Source organism: Condylostylus longicornis, unplaced genomic scaffold, assembly GCF_029603195.1.
Source record: "Condylostylus longicornis isolate FDR11 unplaced genomic scaffold, ASM2960319v2 ptg000023l, whole genome shotgun sequence".
NCBI lineage: Eukaryota > Metazoa > Arthropoda > Insecta > Diptera > Dolichopodidae > Condylostylus > Condylostylus longicornis.
In genome coordinates this window covers 1715267-1739950 of record NW_026577992.1, presented here as the reverse complement: position 1 = coordinate 1739950, position 24684 = coordinate 1715267, and the positions used below count along the sequence as shown (strand labels likewise).

The window sequence follows — 24684 nt, the reverse complement described above, 5'->3', positions numbered from 1 at the left end:
AAAAATGAAAAACATATCTTTTCATTCACAAATAATAAAAGAAAATTTTATTGAATATGTGGAACAACTGTAAAGGGTATAACTAAATTTGTAAATTTGGATAGATTCAGATAAGAATTAGATTTAAATCATTTTTATTGACAGCTTTAAGTAAAAAATTTTATCGTTACATATCTTCCTTATATTTATAACTTCTTAGAAGCGATTTTTTCATTGTAAATTATATTTACCTATACCTTTAGCACTTGAAAACTTGATCGACTCGAAAAATAATTCGAAACACGAAATACTAAGTCACTTCCTCGTCACTTTATAATTGCAGTAGGATACATTAGTGCATTTAGGGGAAAATCGAATGTATGAAACAATATTTGTTAGTTCAGCTACAGCAATATGATTTACAGCAACTCAAGAAGCTTTATACTTAACAATATTGTCTATTGATAGACGACTTATTTATTTTCAATTTAATTTGTCTTTATTACAGTCACATTAAAATATTTAAATCACAAATATAAAAAATATTTTTTTACAAGTTTTTACAAAATATTTCAGACATTTTAACAATAAAAAGAATTTGATTGTAAAGAAAAGTAGATCAAACGAATAAGTTTACCTACTTACCTATACCGGGATTTTGTTATAGTTTTAAGCATTTCGACCTTTTTAAACTTTTGTCGAAAGCAAAAAAGGTTAGGACAAAGGAATGGAGATAAAACTTTACATACTTTGTAGCACAGAAAACTTTTTACGCTGTTTAGAAAGTATTTAAAAAGCAAATTGTTAAAATAGAACACTCAAAAAAAAAATTTCTCTCACAATGAGGAATTTAAGTCAAAAAAAAATTACGTTTGAAGTACTTTATTTAGTTTTTCGTATATAAAATGTAGACAGTTTTGAAATATAGGCAGATTATAGTGATCTGACATTTCTATTTAATTTCTATCTATTTCTGAATGCTTTCACAAACTGCATCTACTTCCATATACATACTTTCATATTTGAATAATTATAATGAAAAATCTTTATACATAATGTAAAATAGAAAATTTCCCAGGTATAGAAACAATTTATTTTATTTATTCCCGTTGGAATACTTTCTTTTCTACTTGTTTTTATTGCATTGAAACCGTTTTCAATTGTTACAAGTATTAAAAATAAACTAAATACAGGCGTCTCGTATTCTAGTATGTGCAAAATTTTAATGATAGACTTCCTATATTTTATGCATATACATAATATTCCCATAGGAATAGCAATTTAATATGCTAGTAAATTAAATTTCATTGAAAGCGTTGATTTCTGCACAATTGAAAATATTTTAATAAGATTTTCATGGAGTTTTTAAAAATGCAGTATGAAAATGATTATGGAATTTTCAAAAACTAAAAATTGACGAAATGAAAATTAATTTCAATTGTCGGTAGACAAATTAAATTTTTAAGGAAAAATTGAAAAAAAAAAAATAAATATGTGTGTGGACATATAACGCATAGATCAACTTTTGGTATACATTTTAGATAATTTTTAAGAATATATTAGACAAATTATTTTGAAATTTTACTATTCGAGAATAACATGGCACGGAAATTAAATTGTATCACATGTAAGAAACTATTTAACGAAATTGCTTGAAATTTAATAGTTAAGTTCTGTGTGCTAAGTAACTGGTCACAAAAGTGAACTTCTGCTCAAAACCTACATTCTCAGTTTAATCGTCATTCTCATAATCATTCGCAACACTTTCGCTTAAATAAATAAGATACTTTGCGGTCGGTTGCGTTCGATTAGATTTCTATTTCACTAAAATTATATTAAACTCCATAAGTTTTCGCCTAACTATGTTCCTTGAATAAAAAAAGTGATTTCTCACTTTGTATACGCTTTGTTTTTCTTTCAAACTCAAAACTAAATCAAAAACATTTTAAGGCAAAATAAATATTTAAATTACTTCAAAAATAAAATAAAAAGTCTCTAGTCAAATATCTCTTTCTATTTTATTCTATATAAATTATAATTTCATTAATTTTCTAATATCGCCATAAAATTCACTTATAATATTTAATATTTGTAGGAAAAAGCAATCTCTATAAAAATTTTTAAACATACTTGGAAAATTCAAGGTCATATTTTAAAAGCATTTTCATTTATAGTTAGCGTTATTCATAAAATTTAACGAGCTCTTTTAGGAAAACAAAAGAAAACCAAAGCAAAAAAAAAATATCCTAGAAAGGAGACATTAAATTTTTTTCAATAAATATAAATAACAATAAATAATCCTTATATATTTTACGATAGTGTCCTTTAATTGTTATTTATATAATAAGTATATATGTATGTACATATTTATTTCAATATCGACACATATTGTACATGTATAAGAAATGTAATACCTTTAACAATGAAAAAAGAAAAGTGTATTTGATTCGAAAATATATAGCTTTTAGGGGCGAACGTAGCATTCAAAAGATATAAATATTGCCTTTAAACATAATATAAATTTTCCTTATTCTTTGTATTTTTGAAAATCGTATTAATGCTTAGAGTGACATATTTAGAATGAAAATGTAATTTATGTGATTTTAATAAATAAATTAATACGTTTGTATATGTGTGTTATTATGTAAAAAAAAAAAATAACCGTAAATTATACTCTCAACATATAATAAGCAAATTAATGAACATACATGTTACATAATGTATACCATTGGTCTGTTGGCATTACTATATTAATGGCAAATTGTTCAATTTCTAGTCAAATTTTTAATTTTTTCAATTTACGAGTACAAGAAGAATTTGTCTCGTCTTTTGTTCGTGATATCGTTTTTTTTTGCAATTGAACTTATTTAATGCTACACTAAAATTGTTCAGTAAACAAACTCTTAAACTATTACAAGAAATATTCACAACATAAGCAGCTAATTAAAATTAATAGCTTCCCATGAAATTCTATTTTGAAAAGTTGATCTTAATTTTTAACACCTACTACTTAGGTTTTCGATTAGAGATTTACTCAATCATATTATGAAATTTCTTAAAAGAAGAGTTTTATGGAAATTTACGTCCTCTTGTTTGTATTTTCCATGGTTAGAAAAATATTCAAAAATTTTCAATTTTTAGTATATACTCTTACAATACAAGCCTTGGATTGAGTTCCGGTATTTCGTACGAAAAACAACGGCTACTGCAGAAAATTTAGAAAAACTTAACTTTAGCTAACTTCTCTTAATTTTCATAAAATGTGAGATTATAATGCCATATACGTGGCCATAAATTGCCGGTGATTTGATATGAAAATTAATACCTGCTTGTATCAATTTATCAAGAAAAAAAGAGAAAAAAATAAGGTTTTTTATGTACACCTTACAAATACACCTTTGGGTATTCATAAGGAAGATTAAAAAGAAAAAGATGTGATTTGTTTCGTTGTTGGGTCGCATATGTAAAAGTAAAGGAGGTCAAAACGATTTTAACAATAGGTTGTCATATATCATTGCGTATTTAAGTAATTAATTTAAGTTTATTTTTATCCTAAAATTTTATTCTTTTTTTTTTATATTAAATTCCCTTTTCAATCATTAACATACTCGTACAGTTTAGTTTTCTTTATATTGTATATTTCATCTTTTATTACATTATTCTTCTTTTATGAAAAGCGATAGCTCTATTTATGTACATACTTATAATCACAATATTATGAAGGAAGAAAATTAAGTTATATTATTTAAAAATAAACAGGATTCAGATAAATCTATTATGATAATAATGAAAAGATTAAAGAACTCTTTAAAGAAGATTGTTGGAATTGAATTTCATTGTATAATTTGTAATGCTATTCAAATGATTGAGTCAAGGCTAAAAATACTAATGAGTATAAGAATACTCCCCTAATTTCTTTGTTTTTCGATATTATAATCTGAGGACTAAAAGCAATAGTGTGTTGTTGATATTATTCACTTGAAAATGTCTTTAGTATTGCTTTTCCGATATTTTAGCAGTTAGAGTTTTCAACAGTTTATCAAAAAAGAACAAAACCATTCGATTATTTTTATTATTTGTGAGTAAAGTTTAAGGCTTCTTCAGTTTCACTTTGATCAAAAGTTATCAAACTGCTATTTATGCGAAAATCTAGAAAACATAGACTTTTTTAAACCACAGGCATAATTTTTAATTGATTTTTTGATTTTTATTTTTAAGAGAATAAGCTATAAATATTTTTTTTTGAATCAAAAAAGAAACCAGTATTAATTCCTTCAACACCTAGGTATTTATGTGGGTGTGGTTTGAGAGGTTATGATCTCAATTTATTATAATTCATTAAGACGTTGTTGTAATTGAAAATTTATATAAAAACCAAAAAAAAATTAATTATAATAGGCAATTTATTTAAAGAACAAAAAAAAACCAAATGTATATCCTAAATAATTATGCATAAATCTTACGTTTCACAAATCATTATTGAATTTTTTATTGAAATTTAAGATGTGAGCTAATTACCTATCAAATATTATTGCATTATTTAATTTATGCATTTCATACATTTGAAAAATTGAAAATGATAATTTAAATGATTCTAAAATTTGTTATAAGGAAGTTGCAAATTAATTCCTACATCTCCTCTTAAATTTGACCTTGCAATTTGTTAAAATTCATGCCAAACGAGAGAATTACTGGGAAATAAATGTTATATTTTAACAAATTTTCTATTGGAATAATAGAAATGAAATTATGGATGGAAAGTAATTAAATTTTTTTAATATTAAAAAATAAAAACGTGTTTTTTCCATTTGTCTTCAAAAAATTTGTCTGATTGCCTTGTTTTCATTTTGAGAATAACAGTTGTGAGGCAGTTATTTTGTTCTAAAGATACAACTATTGCGAGTGTTAAACACACTCACGGCTTATCACGTTATATTACGTTGTTTCAAGTCACGTCGTAGCTATCTCTAAAGGTCCAACCCCCAGCTTTCTATGTTTGGCTTTTATATAATTGTACAGATAAACATGCAACATAATGCTATTGTTGTAAGAAGAATATTAAAATGAGGACTGTAGTACATTGTAAAACAACAAATAAAGGTAAATACGAATTTTACGCCCTGTTATAGTTCTTTAAATTATTTCTCCAACAATTTTGCTTATAAGCTATATTACTTTGTTACTAAACTGCTTCTAGGAATTATTGTAATTGCTTAGGGTTAAGATAAATATGAGAAAGTTCCTATAATTCTGAAACTGTTTTTGTTCAAACCCTTTTTAAATACAACATAAAATTTTATTCTACTAAAAAACTTAATTGATTGCTTTTAAATTATAAAAATGTTTTAAGAAAATTTGTATTATGTGTTATTTATGTTAGATTTTCTTTTTTTTTCCCATTGTCTTAAAAAATTGTAAGAAAATATCTATAAATAAACTCTATAATTAATGTAGTTCATTATCCATAATTTAATAACATAATAAACCTTAATAATTATACCTACTTAATTTAGCTATATCAAGAATTTTTTGTTCTACCAAGAAGCAAAATATGTCTTACTTGGGGTATTGAAGAATTTTATTAAAAAATCATTAAGAAGGAATTTTTTATTCTTGGTGTATAAATAAACCAAGCTAAAAACAAAATTAAATTATTCACATTTCTAGACCTTACTGTTTTTAATTTTTTTTTCTGCATAAATTATTTTTAAAAATTTCTAATCTCTTTAGGCAGAAAGCAACAGTACGCCTGAATATATGCTATTCAAAACAAAAATTTGTTTTCTTGTATTATATTGATTCACAATTGCTTTATTTCAAGTTAAGTGTTATACTATATAATATATATATATATATATATATATATATACGAGTATACATATAAAATATATAATTTTTAACTTCTTATGTATTTTCTCTTTTTTCTTTACCATTTACTTTCATGCTGCCACATTATTCTATTAATGTATTTTTTTTTACCTTGGGCATCACCATTCTTACTTTGTATATAATTCTTTTTTTTTCTAATATACTTGACAACAAAAATACCATAATTTGCTTGCCATTATAATCAATTTGCTGAATGAATAAAATTAAAAAAAAAAAAAACAAAACGCAATATTTATACCTACGTAAATTTTAATATATTTATAACGGTACATCATAATATCTACTGATATATTTGTGTATAACAAAAAAAAAAACAAAATTAAAAATAATTCTTTATAATATAAAGATGAAACAATTTTATCAGAAGATCCAACTCCAGCTGAAACAACCCATCAACGGAATGATAAACAATCAACACTAGTTATAATGGCTGCTGTTATGGCTGGTGGTGCTATAATAGTGACGTCAATTATTGTTACAGGAATTGTTGTTGCCTGTAGGTATCGACCAAGACCACCTGAACCGCAAGATGTTCGAAAACGAATGAGGTAAATAATTATTATTATTGTTTATTTTTGTTTTTTTATTTTTTTTTTTTCTATGAAACATACAAGTACACATAATGTAAAATAGAGAAGAGAATGAAGAAAATTTCAGTATAGGAAAAAAAGAAAACATTTTTTTTTAGTTCTGCGTCTTTTTTTTTTTAGATTCAACAATGTTATTATTGTTATTTTTGTTCTTCTTTTAAATGTTTGTTTTCAAAAAAAAAAGTATAAAAAGACCTTGACCCTCACAACATTATTTCTTTAATAAAAAGCATTGTTGAAAGCGAATAATTCCCAAGTTGAAAAATATTTTCTCCATTTCTTCCTCTGTTTGTTTTCTTATTCTCTTATATTATTTTCCTTATTTTATCTAAACAGCGAAGGTGGACTGCATAATAACACTGTGTCTGTACCAAAAACACACACAAAAAACAAAGACAGAAATTATCGTTGAATACGATAATGTTAAATATAGTCATTTTTGTTTATTTTAAGGATTGAGCAGGAACAGGAAAAATAACAAAAATATGAAAATCTAAAAGATGAAAACAAATTATGAATCAGAAGGGAATTTAAATTAAACCGTAGTAGCTTTAAAAAAAAATTATAAATGAAATAAAGAAATTTAATTTTTCATTTTATTTATTTTAACCACAAATGTATTGAGATCGTTTCGCGATTTCATTTTTCACATTATTATAAAAAATATTGTGTGGAGGAAACTAACGAAATTTAAATTTTTGTTTCCTATCACAAATTTATAGATAAATTTACTCATACAACACTTACCTCAAGATTCAATGCCTCTATGAATATTATAAATATTTTTTTTTTATTAAGTGAAATTTAAAAACATTTTGACTAAAATTCTCCTGAATATTTTGCTATCGTATTTTAGTTAAAAAAGAACTCTGTACATTTATTAGGTTCACAAGTATGTATACATATGTATAAAATTATAAGTCCCCGTAGAAAGCATTTCAATTCTACACTTTCATAAACATACTTTATTATTTTCAGTTATTTTTCTTCGAAAAAAAAAAAACAAGAAAAAATAATAACAATTTTTTCGTTTGTTGATATAAGAAAATTGTTTCAAAAGCACGTGAATCACGTTATATATACAATAGTGTCCCCAAGGATACCGTATGAGTTATTCAATCTGTTCTTTTTACATTTGAATTTATTCTTGTATATATTTATGTACATGGAATGTTTATTTTTGTATTTTTTTTTCTGTTTAAGTCGTAAAATCTGTTAATATTTTTTTTTTTGATATTTACTTTCATATTTTAGTATTTATTTTTCGAGTTATATATTAAGATCATTCCTACGCTCATAATTTTTTCCGCAAATTTATTTTGTATGTAGGAATATATTATTGTTTTTCTTATTAAATGTACCCAAATAGAAATAGAGTAAAATTTAAGTGATAATTTGAACTTATACGCACAATTCTTATTTATAATTTCATTTTTGGCTCACATGGTTTATAACTTTAATAATTTTATGTGTAATTTAATTGAATAAAAAATGTTACTTCATATTTAAAATTAATTTACATGATAAGATAATATTGAATTTGCAGTATGAAAAGGTTTAATTGAAGATTTGTTTTCCATTATGTTCAACTTTTTTCAGAAATCTTTTTAAATGCGAAAACACTATTCTGTACAATAAAAACAAATTGATTGTAAATTTTCCACAATATGTAAAGGAATTTGAATAGCTGCCATTATATCAATTCCAATAACTACGAGTATATGTATAGTAAAAATTTTGGTTAAAGTTAAAAATCAAAATAAAACTCAGGACAAGGTTTATGGTACATTTATCAAATCTGCTCAAGAAATAAAGACCGAGTTTATCAATAAAAATCTTCTTAAGATTCAGATACTTTTATTATTTTTATATTGAAAATATTTTTTGATGAAGATTTGATACACTGATGTTCCATTCCTTTGCCAGAAATCCATCATCAGAAATTTTTTTAAATAGATGCATGGTGTGATAATATTGGGAAAAATTTTGGTTCGACATTATGAATTGGAATTTCTTAATGGTATATCACAAGTTTAGTGAGAGCTACATTTAATTTACTACCCCTCTAACACTGTAGTTCATGTCAATGCGTTCCAATCTTTAATAGCTTCTATAATGAAAATAACTAAGAAACTTTAAATTATAAATGAATTATAAAAAAAACTCATTTGTTTCTGAAATTTTATTGTTGACTCACTTTCATTCTAATTAATTTAACATATCGTAACAATTATGCTAAAAAGTCTTATTAACAAAATTAAGTGGCCCAAGTCAAGCATTATGAATCTTGAAAAATTTTGGAAAGCTGGTTGAGTTACCTAAACTGCAAATGCTATGAAGGAAAACCATACAATTACTGAAAAAAATTTAAGAGCCTAGAGCGATAAACGTGATATTTTGTCCTTAATGGTTTTTTATAATTCATCTTAATTCGGAAATTTAAGCCCAAATAAATTATTTTATATCTATCGGTCCTTATAAATCTCAATTACCTTAATATAATATGCAATCCACACTTCTTCAATACAATACAAGAATGTATATGTGCATTATTCTTTGAAAAAATTTTTCTGCTGTTCCTGTTTAATAATTTAAAATATCATAGGTATAAGTAATAAACGAGAAAAAAAATAGAGTTGACCTTGTCAACTCTGTGATACCCGTACGAATTTGTTATCCTATGTGCGAATAACTAATGTGCCATAACTAACTATGGGGCAGACTATGACTTTAAGTTGCCGTATTACCATATTAATTTATGCAAAATTTCAGTACTATGTGTTATTCAAAATACTGGTTGTGCCAAACTACTAATGATGTTGTATGGCAGCTACCAGAAAGAGCCAAGAAATTTTAGCGAATTTTATCAAGCACATCGGCCCTACTAATATACTCACTTGTGTGAAATCTCAATATCACAGCTTTTATAGTTTCTGAGATATAGTCAAATAACTTTTGAAGTAGTATGGCAGTTACCAGAAGGAGCCAAGTAATTTCAACGACTTTTATGAGACACATTGGCCCTACTAATATATTCGTTTGTGTGAAATTTCAATACTATAGCTTTAATAGTTTCTGAAATATAGTCAAATAACTTTTGAAGTTGTATGGCAGGTACCAGAAGGAGCCAAGTAATTTCAACGACTTTTATGTGGCATATTGGCCCTACTAATATATTCACATGTGTGAAATCTCAATATCACAGCTTTTATAGTTTCTGAGATATAGCCAAATAACTTTTGAAGTTGTATGGCAGCTACCCGAACCGGTAACCCGATCATGTCCAATTTAAATAGGGTTCTGGCACTTACTACAATAAATCATTTGTGAAAATTTGGTGAGCTTAGCTCAATTAGTTTTTGAGTTATCGTTCGGACGGACGGACGGACGGACGGACAGACAAAGCTAAATCAACTCAGAATTTGACGCTGATCAAAAACATACACTTGAGTCTATATCTAACACCGTTATTTCTTAGCGTTACAAACGGTAAGGCAAATTTAGTATACCCTTCGAACATACGTTCGTACGGGTATAAACAGTGGTAAAAACTATAAACTAAAATTTGGTTCTTTGACTATATAACAGGAAAGATTTCTTAAAAGAACAAATAAGTAGTGCACAAAATAAACAGAAGATTATAATGTGGTGTGTGCGGTTCACTTTATGCAATTAAATTCATTCAACGTAATGATCACAAGCAACGTGATTATTTGAATTTATGCTTTAATTGAAATTGCAACACAGTATATGCACTTCTTTTTGCTCATATCAGGATGATGGCATTATAGAATTGTAGACTCGTATGAAGTATGAAGTTGTTTACTTCACTTTTAAAACTTCTCCTTTGATTATCATAATCTTTATTTTCAAAAATAACATATTTGAAAATATTTCAACTTTGTTGAAATATTTTCAAATACATCATTTTGTTGGTTCTCTTAAAAAATTTTCTTTGTACATGTTTCTGTCCTCCTTATTTAATTGCACGTCTTATATTATATCATATGCGTCTTTTCGTATATACCTGCTGCTTATCCTTTGTAATTTTCTTTTTCGTATGTATTAGTTTGACACAATGTTTTAAAAAAAAAAAAAAAAACATTTTTTATTTGTTTGGTATAAAAATGAGCAAGTACACGTAATTGGTAAAATAACTAAAGGTAGAAAATTTTTGTTTGATCACAAGGCTTTAATAATATGAATGAATTTTTAGGTCAGACGTTACCGTATACATTCGCGTAGACTTTTATTATGTTATATCAACTTACTATTATAATTGTATAAAATTCCATAATATTTTTTCATACTATATCTTACTGAGATTCCATAAAATATGATGAAGTGTTAAAGGTTTAAAAAGGGTCCTTTATTATTAAATTATTTTTTAAAACTAAAAATAATTGAAAATAATACATAAGAATCTTTTAAAAAGCTCAATTAGTTATTTAGTTAAATAGTACTAAGTTTATACTATTTTTGTTTTTTAAGAAAATCTTAATTAAAGTTCTACAGCACTAGCATATTAAAAATAATTCTATATAGAGCTGTTATAACTCATTTAATTTTATTTATATTTATTTAAAAGAAACTTAAATACATGCTTATTGCAACATTACACTCAACGATGCGTTCGACTTTTCTCTTAGTACTTTTTTTTATTTAGAAAAATGATTGCTTATATTACGTAGAGCAAGATATCTAAATCAGTCCTCAAGAGGCCCTTAAAACTACATTACAGCTACAGAAATTTTGCTGCTATTTTCCGCTGATCAAATTATCGGATCTTATTTTCTCAAATATTGAAATTTGAATAGAAATTTGAACGGACAAAGGATTTTTTAATCATTCTCCGAAATTGTGCGGCAACTTTCCTACCTAAATAGAAAAAATCAATTTTTTTAGATTCTCCAAAATTATGAATTAAACTTGTAATATTTTACAATGTATGTAGTTCTAATAAGTAAAATTTGCTAAATATAAAATTTTAAATTGCACACAATAACCTTTTCCAAATTTCCATACTTGATCTAATTTTTATTAATACTAAAAAATTAGTACTATTCTAAAACTAAACTACTAAGTTACTGTGAATTTAAATTTTAAAATTAAAAGCATGTATTTTAAAAAACGGATATAATAAAAATTGTAATAAAAGACAAGCGTACGAGTATTAAGCGCTGTAATTTTCAAAAAATTTAATATAGTTTTTTCATGATTTCATTAAAAGTTTTTTTTATTAAAAGCTCTTATATACTTTAATAAAAGTAATATTTTATTAAAGTATATAAGGGCTTTAATGTATATGTGTGTGTATTAGCAGTTTAACCTATTAACTTATCATATTTCATAACTCTATTTTTAAATGTATATATAAGAATAGTATGTAGATTAATACTATATTAAAGAAAATAAACTAAATGTGTATACACGATTCATATCTTTAAAGAATACGTGGAAGAACATAATTTAAACATAAAATTTATATAAAAATGCAAACTTATTATTTTTTGTAATCTGATTCGCATAAATTGGAATGTATATGATATTTCTTACATCATTTGTGAGGGTCATAAAAAAGAGAGACAGTAATAGAATTTAATAATGGGAATTTGTTCCAATATTTCAACTATGCAAACCGACGAAAATTTCAATTGAAGTTTGTTACTTTCTTGTTAATTCGGTAAATATTGCACCGATACCGGCAAATGATAAAATAATCGAATTTTTCCAAAATGAAAGTATAATGTTTATTAATGACGTTGTAACATCAATATTCCCTAATGAGAAAGCAACTTTGTATTCTCTTAATATACAGTTATCACACGTCAAACGCATCATTGATGCAATCACAAAATAAAAAATTTGAAAATTGAATTGGTAATCCGAGAATTTATTGAATTAAGAGAGCTGGGATTAATTCAATTTTAATGTTGTTAATTTTAAGGCTGATATTTATTAGGTTTGTAAGCAACATTTAATACAAATTTTGAGTGTCGTCATGTATTGTTAAATTGTATACCAAGCATACAGAATTCTAAAAAATAGCCACAGGACTTCAGTGATATTTAAATTAAATGTCATGAGAGTTATTTTTTCAAATATTTTTAAAAATCATACACCACAAAAGCCTTTTCGAGTCCAATATTCCGTTTTTCAGTTAAATTTATTAAATTTTGTTTTACGATCATAAAAAACAAATCAAGTGTAAGATTCTGTCGAAGAGTTTGTTATGTGATACAAAAGAATCCTATTGTTGATTATTATAACAAAAAATTTATACATTTCATAATATAAAAATAAAGTTTACGATTATAAAATTTTTAACAGTAAAAAATTTTTAAAAAGGAAATAAAAATAACACTTTATAATTTGAATTTTCTTCCGGATTTCATTTTTATTTCTTTACCCAAAAAGAGTTTTCCAACAGAAAAACAGAGTAAAAAAAAAATTTCTCCTAAAAACAAAAAGAGAAAAATTAAAAAAAAAAACTTTTATTAACTGAGATTTTCATCACTATAAAAGCAAAAAACAAAAAAAGAGCGAGGAACAAACGCGCTGCTCTGTAATGTCATTTTTGTTTCCCTTTTTTTTTCTCCTTTTTTGTTTTGTTTGTTTGTCGGCAAAAAAAAAAACAACAGCACCGTTTGGAGTTGTATAAAAATCTTGTACAAAGTAAAATTGTAATCCTTTTTGCTTTTCTCTTCATTTTTTTTTATTCTTCTTCTTCTGTTTTCCTTATTGCAAATGTGTGAATACTTTAAAAGCACTAAAATTCCTGTTTTGCATTTGATAAAATACAAACAACAACAACAAGAAAAAGGTATAAAAAATTTGAAAAGTAAAAATCAACAAAAAATGAAAAAAAATTGCGTTGTCACAAAGAATTTAGGGACTGAAAACAATTTTTATGAATCAGAGACGTTGCCAAAAAATTTTTTTTTGTTTGTTTATGTATTGATAAAACTATGCTGCGAAAAAGAAAACAAAAGAAAATTAGAACATTTTTAGTTGAAAGCAAAATGAAAACTAAAACTTGTGAGTTGTGTTAGACTATCAAACCTACACCACATAATTTAAAAATGTCAAACTGTCGGTAATTTTTTTTTTTATTTTATTTCAAAATTGAGCAAGTTGTTGACTCAAAATTGTTATTATATCGTCGGCTGAGTGCTATTTTGATCCATACGCCACAACTTCTGAATCGAGAAAATCGCGTTTGAAGTTTAGAAACTATTTATTTCAAAACTGCGTGATGGGATTTCTTAAATTTTCGTCAGTAGGTTTATTATAGTTTTAAGAGTTTAACTTTAAAGTTTTATTCAATTTCGTCAAATGGATCGAGAGCTATAACAAGTTAAGTAAAAAAGGTTCAGTGCTATTTTGATCCATATCCACTTTTTTGACCTTAAATGTTCATTTTGTATGACGTGGATCAAAAAATTAGTGGATATAGATCAAAATAGCACAAATAAATAAAAGAATCATTGTTATCTATATCATACAAATTTACTGCTATGTGAACATTAAGAAAAATAAAATTCACGTTATGCTTTTTTTAAATGTTTTTTTTTTTTTAATTTTTTGAGATTTATATCTATATAATCTTATTAAATATTGTCAGGTAAATAGATTCCACTCTAATGACGTGTACTTAAAGTTTTTTATTACAAAATATAAAAGTAAGTTTTAGTTAACAAATAAATTAAATTAAAAAGAAATTGTGTTAATCAATTCATAATTAGGAACTTATAAGTTCATCTTTAAAATAGCTCGCATATAATTTTGGTGTTCTGGTGGTAAAAACGGAATAAGATTTTTAAGATCTTTTTATTTTTCCTTCGAAGTCGTATGTTAAAAATGAATGAATTTTGAAATTAGTTTGGGAATCTGCAGTTTTATAATTTAGTAATATGCACCTGTTAAAATATATTAACGATTATATAAAACTACCTGATTTCTGCATGTGCATAAGAATTTGGAATAATTTTTTTTAAAAAAGTCAGCTAAATAGCTACCTGTTTTTTTATATTTAATATCCTTGTTAGTTTATTTTGTAATAGTTTAAAGTCAGTTTGCATGTAGGATAAATTACCTTTCTTTTTCAACAGAAAAAGTCAGATATTTATAACTAATTATTTATTGCTCATAAGGCGTTAAGAATTGAGAAAATTCAGGGAAACAAATCAAAGGCATTTTTATCTGTTTGAAATTTTATTGGTATAATTAATAATTAAATTTTTTGCACATTACTTTTACTTTTTTAATTTGTTTGTGTCAAAATATGTACATACATAAAGATAATATAGTATGTAATTTAACTAAATACTTTTCAGTTTCACTTTAACCAGGTATAAAAACATTTAATGGTTATAAAATGTACATAATTATATTTATTCAATACGAGATGCAAATAAGCATGTCGTATGTTACTGTAGTTAGTGAAAATTAATACACGTATACAGAAATAAAAGTCATGGAAGATATACACATAATATTGTGAATTTTTAAAAACATTAAATAAATGATTATATCAAATTTTTACACTCTTTAATATTTTCAATCAATGATGAATATTGCAACATACATTTTCTTTATGGATGTGTACCAAAATAGCACGGAAATAAAAAAAATTTCTGCGATCTACATTCCATGCATATGTACGTGTACCATTATAGCACTCAAAAATTTTTTGAAAAATTTACATGAAAATTTGACCCATACGCCAACGATTTTGGATATGGATCAAAATGCGTCCCAAATTGAATTTTAAGTGGAGGTGGATCAAAATGACATCTGCGTATCTATGAAACTAAATGAGTTAGCGAAAAACTGATTTCATATAATGAAAGATCATCCCCGAAAACCTATGAAAGTGGTCTTAAGTCAAAAAACGTGAAAGTGGCGTATGGATCAAAATAGCACTCAGCCGACGATATGTAAAACTATCTACTTTTTTGTCCCATTTTTTAAATGCCATTTAATAAGACTGCTTTCATAAAATAATTTTTATTTTTTTTTGTGCGTTTGAATAAAGTGAAAGATTTTTAGTTTTGATACTCAGCATTTTCTATGTGAATAGGTAGAGAATTTTCAGAATAATGCCAAACAATTATAATTGTATTGCTGAATAACTTGAAAATATTTTAATTCTTAAACATGGAAGTAATATTTTGCATCAAAGTAATAAAATATTTGCCATTAAAATTTCAGAATGGCTTATATAAGTATATCCGAATTGCAGTAATAGTCGATTATTCAGCAATTATATTTTGTGAGCTGAATTATAACTTAACAACAAAGAATTACTACATATTCCTTGATGTAAGGGTATAAAAGTTACAAATTAATCGAATAGTCTGAAAATACGATTTGCTTTTATAATTTGCAGTATATACTGCATATTTCTGAATAGATATGCACTGCATGTATACTTTTAAAAGATATTTACAAAATATATTTTCGCTGTATAGGCTATCAAAGTTACGATATCGCTTTGACTTCTTAACCTTCGTTTTATTTTTTTGTCACACTTTTATAAATTAGTAATTCAGACCCACTTATCTTTTACTACGGCATTGCATTAACTAAATATCATATTATATTCATCATATTCATGGAAAAACCGGGAAAAAAAAATAAAAAATCAAAGGTATCAAAAAAATAATAAAAAATGTAATTTTAGTGATTAAGGAAAGATAGAAGGACACTATGATAATCAACCATTTCGTATGAAGTTATTTTTTTACACCTAATTTTTTAACATTTTATACTCCAAAAAAAAAAAAAAACCATTAAAATACATTAAAAATGTTGGTTAAAAATATTATTTTTTTTTTTTTGTAAAATGAGCGAATTTTGGGCTGTTTTTTTTTTTGGTTATAATTGAATACCGCAAAGCAAAAACATCAAAAAATATAAGTGTTTTCTCTTTGACTCTCAAATTATTATAATTATTATTTAAATTTAATTTTTTTTTTTATTTTAATTTTTATGTTAAATGAATTTAAAAAACATCATAAGCAAACATTAAAAAAAAAACAAGGGGACATTAAAAACGTTGCGGAAAATTAACATAATTTTAATGAGTGCAAAGTTTACTTGAGTTCAGTTAAGGACTTCTCATAAAATATATTATTAAAACTATAGGTACACACAATTATAATCATAAATCTGTTTATATATTGTGTGTATTTAAATTATATTTAAGTATATACACAATTGTTGAAAAAAAAAAAAACTGGACTAAATAAAAATTTTTCATCCGTGAAATTTATTACCATTCGTATATCTACTGGATGAGAGATGTAAGTATGAATGGGTGTAATAAAATGGTAGATGCTTAAATTATGTTCTGTACTTTTTGCAAAAAATGTACAAATGTTATAGAATACTGGTGTATGTAATATGTATATATTAAATTTTTTATGTAATTTTTATTCCCTCTTTTTAAAAAACAAAAAATTTATTAAAGGATGAGCGAATTTTATTAACATAACAATGATAACTGTTTTAATATTTTGAATTTTAGTATTACTAAAAATTAAACATGAATATTAAAGGGTGGACACATAATTTTTGACTTAAAATCATTATAAGATCTTTTATATGTAAAAATAAAAATTTTATCAGATGTAAAATTTTGCCAATGTCGTTTTCTGCTAGCAGGCACTTAAATATAAAGATACAAATCAAAATATTGCCAATTACTCTTTACCCTTAACTTACATCAAAACAATATGACAATTCTGGCCCGAAAACACTGCTAAAATTCGTATATTTACATAGAAAAGATTTTCGATTCCTTCATAGTAACGAAATTATTGCGATATTTCATACCCTTTCCATTTCAATATTTTTGAATACTTCAATTCGATATTGAGAAATGGGACTCTACGTTGTTACACTGTAAAATAACCGTCTAATTGGTATCGTTCTTATCATTATTTTTCAATCCTTTCGTTGATTCTTGAGCTTCGCTTGTTGATAATATTAACAAAGTGAATTCTTTCACTGTACAGTCACAGTATTATATTGTTTTATAATTCAAATTTTGCAATCCTCAAATTGTGATCTATTATGAAACTACCCCAGTCAACCCCTAACATTTTTGAAACAGTTGTTCCTTCAAATATAAAGTGAAAATGTATAAATGAAGTAGTCTTCCATTTAAAGTTTTTGTAAAAAGAAGATCAAAAATCAATTAATTTTTTTATAAAAACAAGCACAATGTAAATTAAAGCAAGAATTATTTTCAAATAAATCGCTCGATTTCTATACATATGAAAATTTACAATACTGCTTACAATTTATTTTTATAATCTGAAAATTTAGAAAGAATTATTAGGGTTATACTAAGAACATACTTAAGAACTTGCAAAAATAATTTAATAAAATTTTATTAATAAAATAAAAGTTGTGAAAATTAATGTGGAAAATTAATTCTAAATTTTGTAATTAATTCCAAAATTTTTGTGACGGTTTTCAAAATCATCTTCTATCCTAAATTTTTTTTAGCTTACATTCTATATGTTTTCAAACATTTATGAGTTTGTAACTTTATTCATGAAATCAGTAAAATTTTAAAGTGTAATTTCAATTTTTATAACATTTTTTTTATGTTAAAAACATTAAAAATTATTATTCTGATTTTTTCCCCCTAATTAAAACGTGTTATAATGATATGGAAAATTTGTTATTTTGGAAAATAACACAAGCTTGTCATGTACTTAAAATAAATGTAGGCTATATAATTATTTTTCAAGGACGCATTTTAACGCATTTTTTTTAAATTGACAAAAATTTTAAGATGACTTTAATTAAATGACTGTTAAGAGATTTACCAAAGCTAAAAATAATAATAATGTTGGAATAAAACATAAAAAAATTTTTTTTTTTGTTTTTCTCCTCATAAAATTTAAGCTGAATAAAGAAATTAAGAGAATAAAATTTCACAGAAAATTAATGTTGATGACAAAATTAATGGAGGCAAATTCATCTGTTAAATACCATCTTAAACGCACACTTTTAAAATTGTTTTAAGATTAACTTTTGGAATTGGAAATTGTTGAAAATACTTTTTTAAAAATTTTGTTTTATAAAAATTTAAAATTTTTAAAAATTGACGAAAACAAAATGATCAATTCATTTTATTTTAGCATTTAAAAATTAAAATGCTACTGGCGAATATTATTTTTCTTCAAAGAGTTAAAGATTTTTTTTGTCATACAATATCCAGTGTTTGAAATAGATTTCAGAGATGTTTTAATGTAAGTACCTAATAGAGAAACTGGTCTCAATTGTCTTACTCGCAATATCCACACTTCTTTATCTGCATTTGCCTTAATTACTTATTAATTTTTTAACTTTGCCCTTTGTATTTTGAATCGATTTAAAGGCAATTAAATTATATAGTTAACTCAACAATCATGGATTCCTGAGTCCCAATGACACTCTCGAAGGAAGTAGATAGAATGGATACAAAATATTTTTTAGAGTTTTTCAAATATATTATACTGCTTACTCAAAATTGTAAACTATTCACATATTTTCACATTTTTAACTGGAATTTGAGGTTGTCGATTATTTGATCTTTACTACAAAATGTTTATGAAGAAATAAATCTGAATTTGATACCATAAAAATTTAATTTTCGGAATACCTAGTTACACTTTGAGTAATATCTAAAATCGATTGGGTTTTGATAGTTTTTCTGTATCAGAATCTTTAGCAAAATATAATTTTAATATTTGGAAATATATACGATATTTTCATTCATTCCTTACTATATAATTTGATCAAGGAATTTGAGCAATGAAACGAGATGAAGAATTTTATATTTATGACGATAACTTTTAGTATAATAAGTATTTTACTATTTCGCCTCCAAAAAAAAAACGATATAAATCAAATCATATTTTATAAATTTTATTAACCAGATCCTTATTTCTAAAAGTTTTCGGTCTAATTTTTTTTAATTTATCACCTTAAATCTTAAAAAAATTATCTCTTTTCTCAATAAATTATAAATTCGCATACCTATACTTACATATTATAATCATAAAAGAAATCTTAAAATTAAAACATGAAACTTATTATAAAATAAATCAAAATTATTTTTAAAAACACACAAATTTTATATTAAAGTAATAAAATTCCTAATTGGCTGATCTCTCCCTCATATAAAATTCCCACGAATCTAATTAGCTGTAACTTTAATAAACACATAAATAAATTTTTAACTTTAATCATCTCAGAAAACCCAAAATTTAACCCATAAGAAATGACTATAAAAGAAAGTAAAAAAAAAAAGGACCAGAAATAGAATTTATTAAATAACTTTCTCTCAGCTTTCTCAGATTTATCTTGCTCAATTACCGTACGATACAAAAATATATTCAAGTTTTATATTTGTCTTTTTTTTCTTATTTATTAAAATAACATGCATATGTGTATGTCTATAAAAATGTTTGTATATCCTTATAATATATACGAGTATTTTGTTTTGTATATTTTTTGGTTTTTCCTCCCCTTAAATATTCCCATTGGTTCAATATTTTTATACCAAAAACCGAAAAAAAAAATAATAAATAAATAGAAAATATTTTAACTTCTAATACACTCTTGGCTTCCTGCTTGCAATTTTATTTTGCCTTATAATAAATTTTAATATCATAAGCACTTACAATATTGTTTTGATTAAACATTAAAAATTCGTTTATAATGTAATTCTTTCTTCAGTATAGTTTTATTATTTGATTACGTTACAAGACTGCATCCACAATATTCTGAAACTCATTAGCATGAACTTCGAAAAAATATATTAATTCCATTCACCAATAGTAAATTTATTTATATTCATTTCATCATTGTAAATTTACAAGCCATCCTGACAATCTTTGGACACAAATATTCAGTACAAATGGTTGATGTATTCATTACTAAAAATTCAGCAAATATAGGATTATCGTGTATTATTAGCACAGTTGCAGAGACTGTATGGGACACAGTTAATGAGATCACAATATGAAGATTTCACTTCATGAATTGATCAACAATTTTCGGATTATAAATGTTTATGTTAATAACCCATCACCAATATAACTGGATTAGAGATGAAATCCATATGATACAAAGTGATCTACATTAAATTCAAATAACATAAAACTTTTTGTTTATTCAAATATTCCGATAGTAATAAGATCAACTCTTCACACTTTGTTTTCCTTGGAACGAACAAAAAAACCCAAAACAATTTCTATTACAATATCTAGCTACATGTATTATATAAAAATATTTTCGAAGAAAAAGTTAAAATTAACAATTTTTTATATTACAAAACAAAAAGAACAAAAAGTGTTTTTCTATGGGAGAAATAAATTTCTTAAATTTTTGGTTCCAAATACGCATTGCATAATATACATACATACTTACATAATATAGACATAAATTTAACTCTATTGAAAGAAAATTTAGTAAAAATTACTACAAATTATTTCCCTTTCGTAACATAAGATTTTGGTATAGAAATTTGTGTATGTATACATAGCTATATTTGAAGAAACTATGTATGAAATGTACATACATGCATTCTTCTATATTATTTTTTATTGTTCTATCATATTTTTTTAATATCATAACTTGATATTAGTGAGACAAGAGTAAAATAATTTTGTATATTTTCTGCTTTCATACAATTTAATTTTCAATAAGTTATTCCAACTATTTACAAAAATATGTAAGAAGAGTGTTACATTGTATACGGTTTCCACTAGACTGGTTCTGCTTACTTTATAATCTTAACTTTTACCGAATTATTGGTATATAACGAGTTTATAAGTATTTGGTATGAAAATGAAGTTTTATGTGCTTTTGATTTCTTATATTTTAACTCAATAAAATATTTACAGAATTTAGAAAAAAAAAACATTCTATTTATTTATTCACATTTTAATTCTATATAAAATACGTAAATTTTTACAGAACACACGACTGTTTTTGAAAATGTCTGAACATTAATTTGTGTATAGATTTGAATTGGTTCAATTATAATTATGGCGTTTGCACAATAAAAATTTTATCTATAGAAATTACATTTACACAGTTGGCGCTTTAATCTTGAAATTAATGCTGAGTAGATCTTCAGATTGGAGAGATAAAGCTTTTGAAAATGTTCGAATTTACACACTTTAAATAGATGCGGTACAGTAAAAAAATGTTGATTTCCGTGGTTAGTTCAGTGTAATACATATTTACATGTTATTGTAATACATATTGAAATTTATATCACAAACACTCAAAACACGTGAAACTTGTAATATTCTCTCATGCAAATTTACTGGTAATATTTGTTCATAATTACTGAATCCAATAAAATTGAATTGTAATTCATCAATTTCAATGCTCAAAAACTTCAATTTCCTCTTGTCGTATTTAACAGAGTCGACATATTGAATAAATAGATATACATATGTGCATATATGTACGATATAATATTTATAAATTTATTTATTTTTATTATTAATGCCTTTAAGAGTTTGACAAATTTTTCCTCAAATTGAGAAAAATTCATAAATTTTGAGACCTTTTTTTCCCTTAAAATTTTTCATCTTTGTTATATATTGGTTCATTTGTTAGTATACAATATACAGAAATAACTTAAAGTTATAAATAAAAAACCAAAAGAAAAATATTTAGTTTATAGCCTTAAGAAAAAAAGGCAAACTATTTCTGCAAGGCGGTAAAATGATGATAATCGGTATATTTGTAATATTTAGAAGTACAATATATGAGTAAGCACCATATTTATAAAATGATAGTGATTATGTTTATTGAAATAAAAATTGGTTAAATTAAGGATACTACAAAATAAGAACAAAACAAAAAAGTTATATTGCGTCACATTTTTTTAAGAATCCGAAATGAATATTAAGCTAAAAAAATATTATATTAATAAAGTTGGGTCAAACCAATGGTTTGTATTGTAGCACTTTTCCCTTCAACAAGTGAAAATTCTGCTTTTAAATACAGTCTATGCATACCTATCACGCTATTAAAATTATTTTCATTCATATTTAACTATTTCTAGGATTGCATATATTTAGGATGATGCATTCATGCAGTCTTTGAAATAAAGCAAAAATTAATATAAAGAGGAGTTAACATAATGCTCGATTTTAAGAGTTAATTGTTTGAGTTAAGAAAAATAATTATATTTTTTAATGTCACGGAATTTACCGCTAACTTTTTATGTTTATAGAAATTTGAAAGCGTTTGTGGTTTTGGAAATATAAGGCGCCAAAAATTCAAATTTTACAAATTTCAAGAGGCGATAACTTGATAGGGGGCGGAGATGGAAAAAAATTTTCTTCTAACGAAATGAACTATTTGTTAATGTCTATAAGCTCCTAAAATTTCTAGCTTCTACAGGCTGGGGTCTAGAAGAAAAACGAAATCAAAAATTTGAAAAAAAAAAGACTTTAGATAACGGTAAATTTGAACGGCCATTTTGTTTTTCTAAAGTTTAACTATAGTATATCGCGCTAGGGGAAGCAAGCCGCTGCCTTTCTGCGTTTGCAAAATTTCAAAAATGCTTATAGTTTCATTGCAGCAAATAGTTAAAAAAGGCCATTTTTAAGGTTTTGGGGGGGTATAACTTCTAAAGGGGGTGAGATAGGTAAAAATTTTGTTCTACGGAAATAAGTTTCTAGTAAAGATCTATGTACAAACAAAATTTCAGCTTTCTATCTTCAAGGGTGTAGAAGTTTTGTAAACAGACACACGGACAGACGGACGGACGGACGGACGGACAGAGTGAAACTAATAAGCACTTTTTTTCAAAAATTTTTTGGAAAAGTGCTAAAAAGAAAATTGAGAAGCAAGAAAATTCTGAAAAAAATATTCCATTTGCACAAAATTGTGTTTATATAGACTAGAGAAATTTTGAATATTGCGGACACCAATATTTAGAAATATTTTTTTTTTGGGTCTAAATAATATATTTATTTTATAACGAATACTAAAAGAACGGAAGAGAAAAAGAATTATAGGAAATTATTAGCGTCAAAAATAAAAAATCCAGCGTTTCATTTAAAAATTTTTTTATTATTAATTAAATTACAAAATTTAAAATTATTATATTGAATTTGAATTTAATTAAACCAAGTCCTTTTGTTATAAATTAACATAACAATTGCATATTTTTTTCCGATAGAATATTTTTCTCATTATGCATGATCTTTCTGATCTAACCATGATTAACAATATTTTAATTACCATATGCCCATTTCTTCAATTATACTTAGTCTATAAAAAAATTAAAATTGATAATTTTCCATTACAATTTTTTGAATTTTAATGATATTTACGAATGTTGCATTATTATAATAGTTACAAGTGCGCTAATCGTTCTCTCTTAACCCTTTGCACTCCGTAGACGCCACTATTGCGACAGCGCTATCAGTGCACTTACTCTGTTGGCGCCGCTATTGCGCCAGTTACTTTAAGTGCATTTAGAAAAGCCAGTGTAGTTTTCGTTCAATGACTAGCAGATTCTGTATTCAAAGTTGCTGTGCATTATTTTTCAGTGAATTTTGTAAACAGAAGTTCATTTTTCAGATGCTCTAACGCAAAAATGACACGGAGTTTCCGCACTTTTGAGTAAAAAAACACTCGGAGTGCAAAAAGTTGGCCATTATTACGACAATAATTTTAAAAACCGAAAATAATTAATTATAAGCGTGACATGAATCCGTGTATCGGTTCACCACTGATAAAAGCAAATTGAAAAACTATAGGTAGAAATTTAAGAATTTTTATTTCCCCTAAAGTCATAAATAAATAAAAATAACACTAAAATATGAGCACTTTTAACAAATCCTAAAGATTGTGTTAAACTCACAACTTTTACTCAATATTTTATGTTATTGTTTAACTTTGGTATTATGTCTGAAATAATATAAGTAAAGTGATTTTATTTTAATACGGGGTACGTCTTTCCTCTTCCGTTTTGCAAGTTTTATAAACGATTTTATGTAATTTTTATTTTTCCTTCTTTTTTCTATTTTTTCTATTTTTATATTATTATGTAGATTTTTGTTTGTTTTATTTATTTTTATTATGTGGTAAAATAAACGATAGTGTAAACTCATTGAAATCTTTTGCAGTTTATTAAAGAACGGAAGGAAAAATGATGACAGCTTATATTTTATATAGAGTTAAATAAAAT

At 24.9% G+C, this 24684-nt stretch overlaps 1 protein-coding gene across 1 annotated transcript in view; it reads left to right on the top strand.

Moving 5' to 3' along the window:
- The window catches only part of LOC129606992 (B-cell receptor CD22), a 122282-nt gene that overhangs the window by 73153 nt on the left and 24445 nt on the right, over positions 1-24684 (top strand). Inside the window, exon 14 of the mRNA XM_055517664.1 lies at positions 6215-6416. Within this exon, the coding sequence (XP_055373639.1) occupies positions 6215-6416 (202 nt within the window). The remainder of the gene's footprint in view (positions 1-6214; positions 6417-24684) is intronic.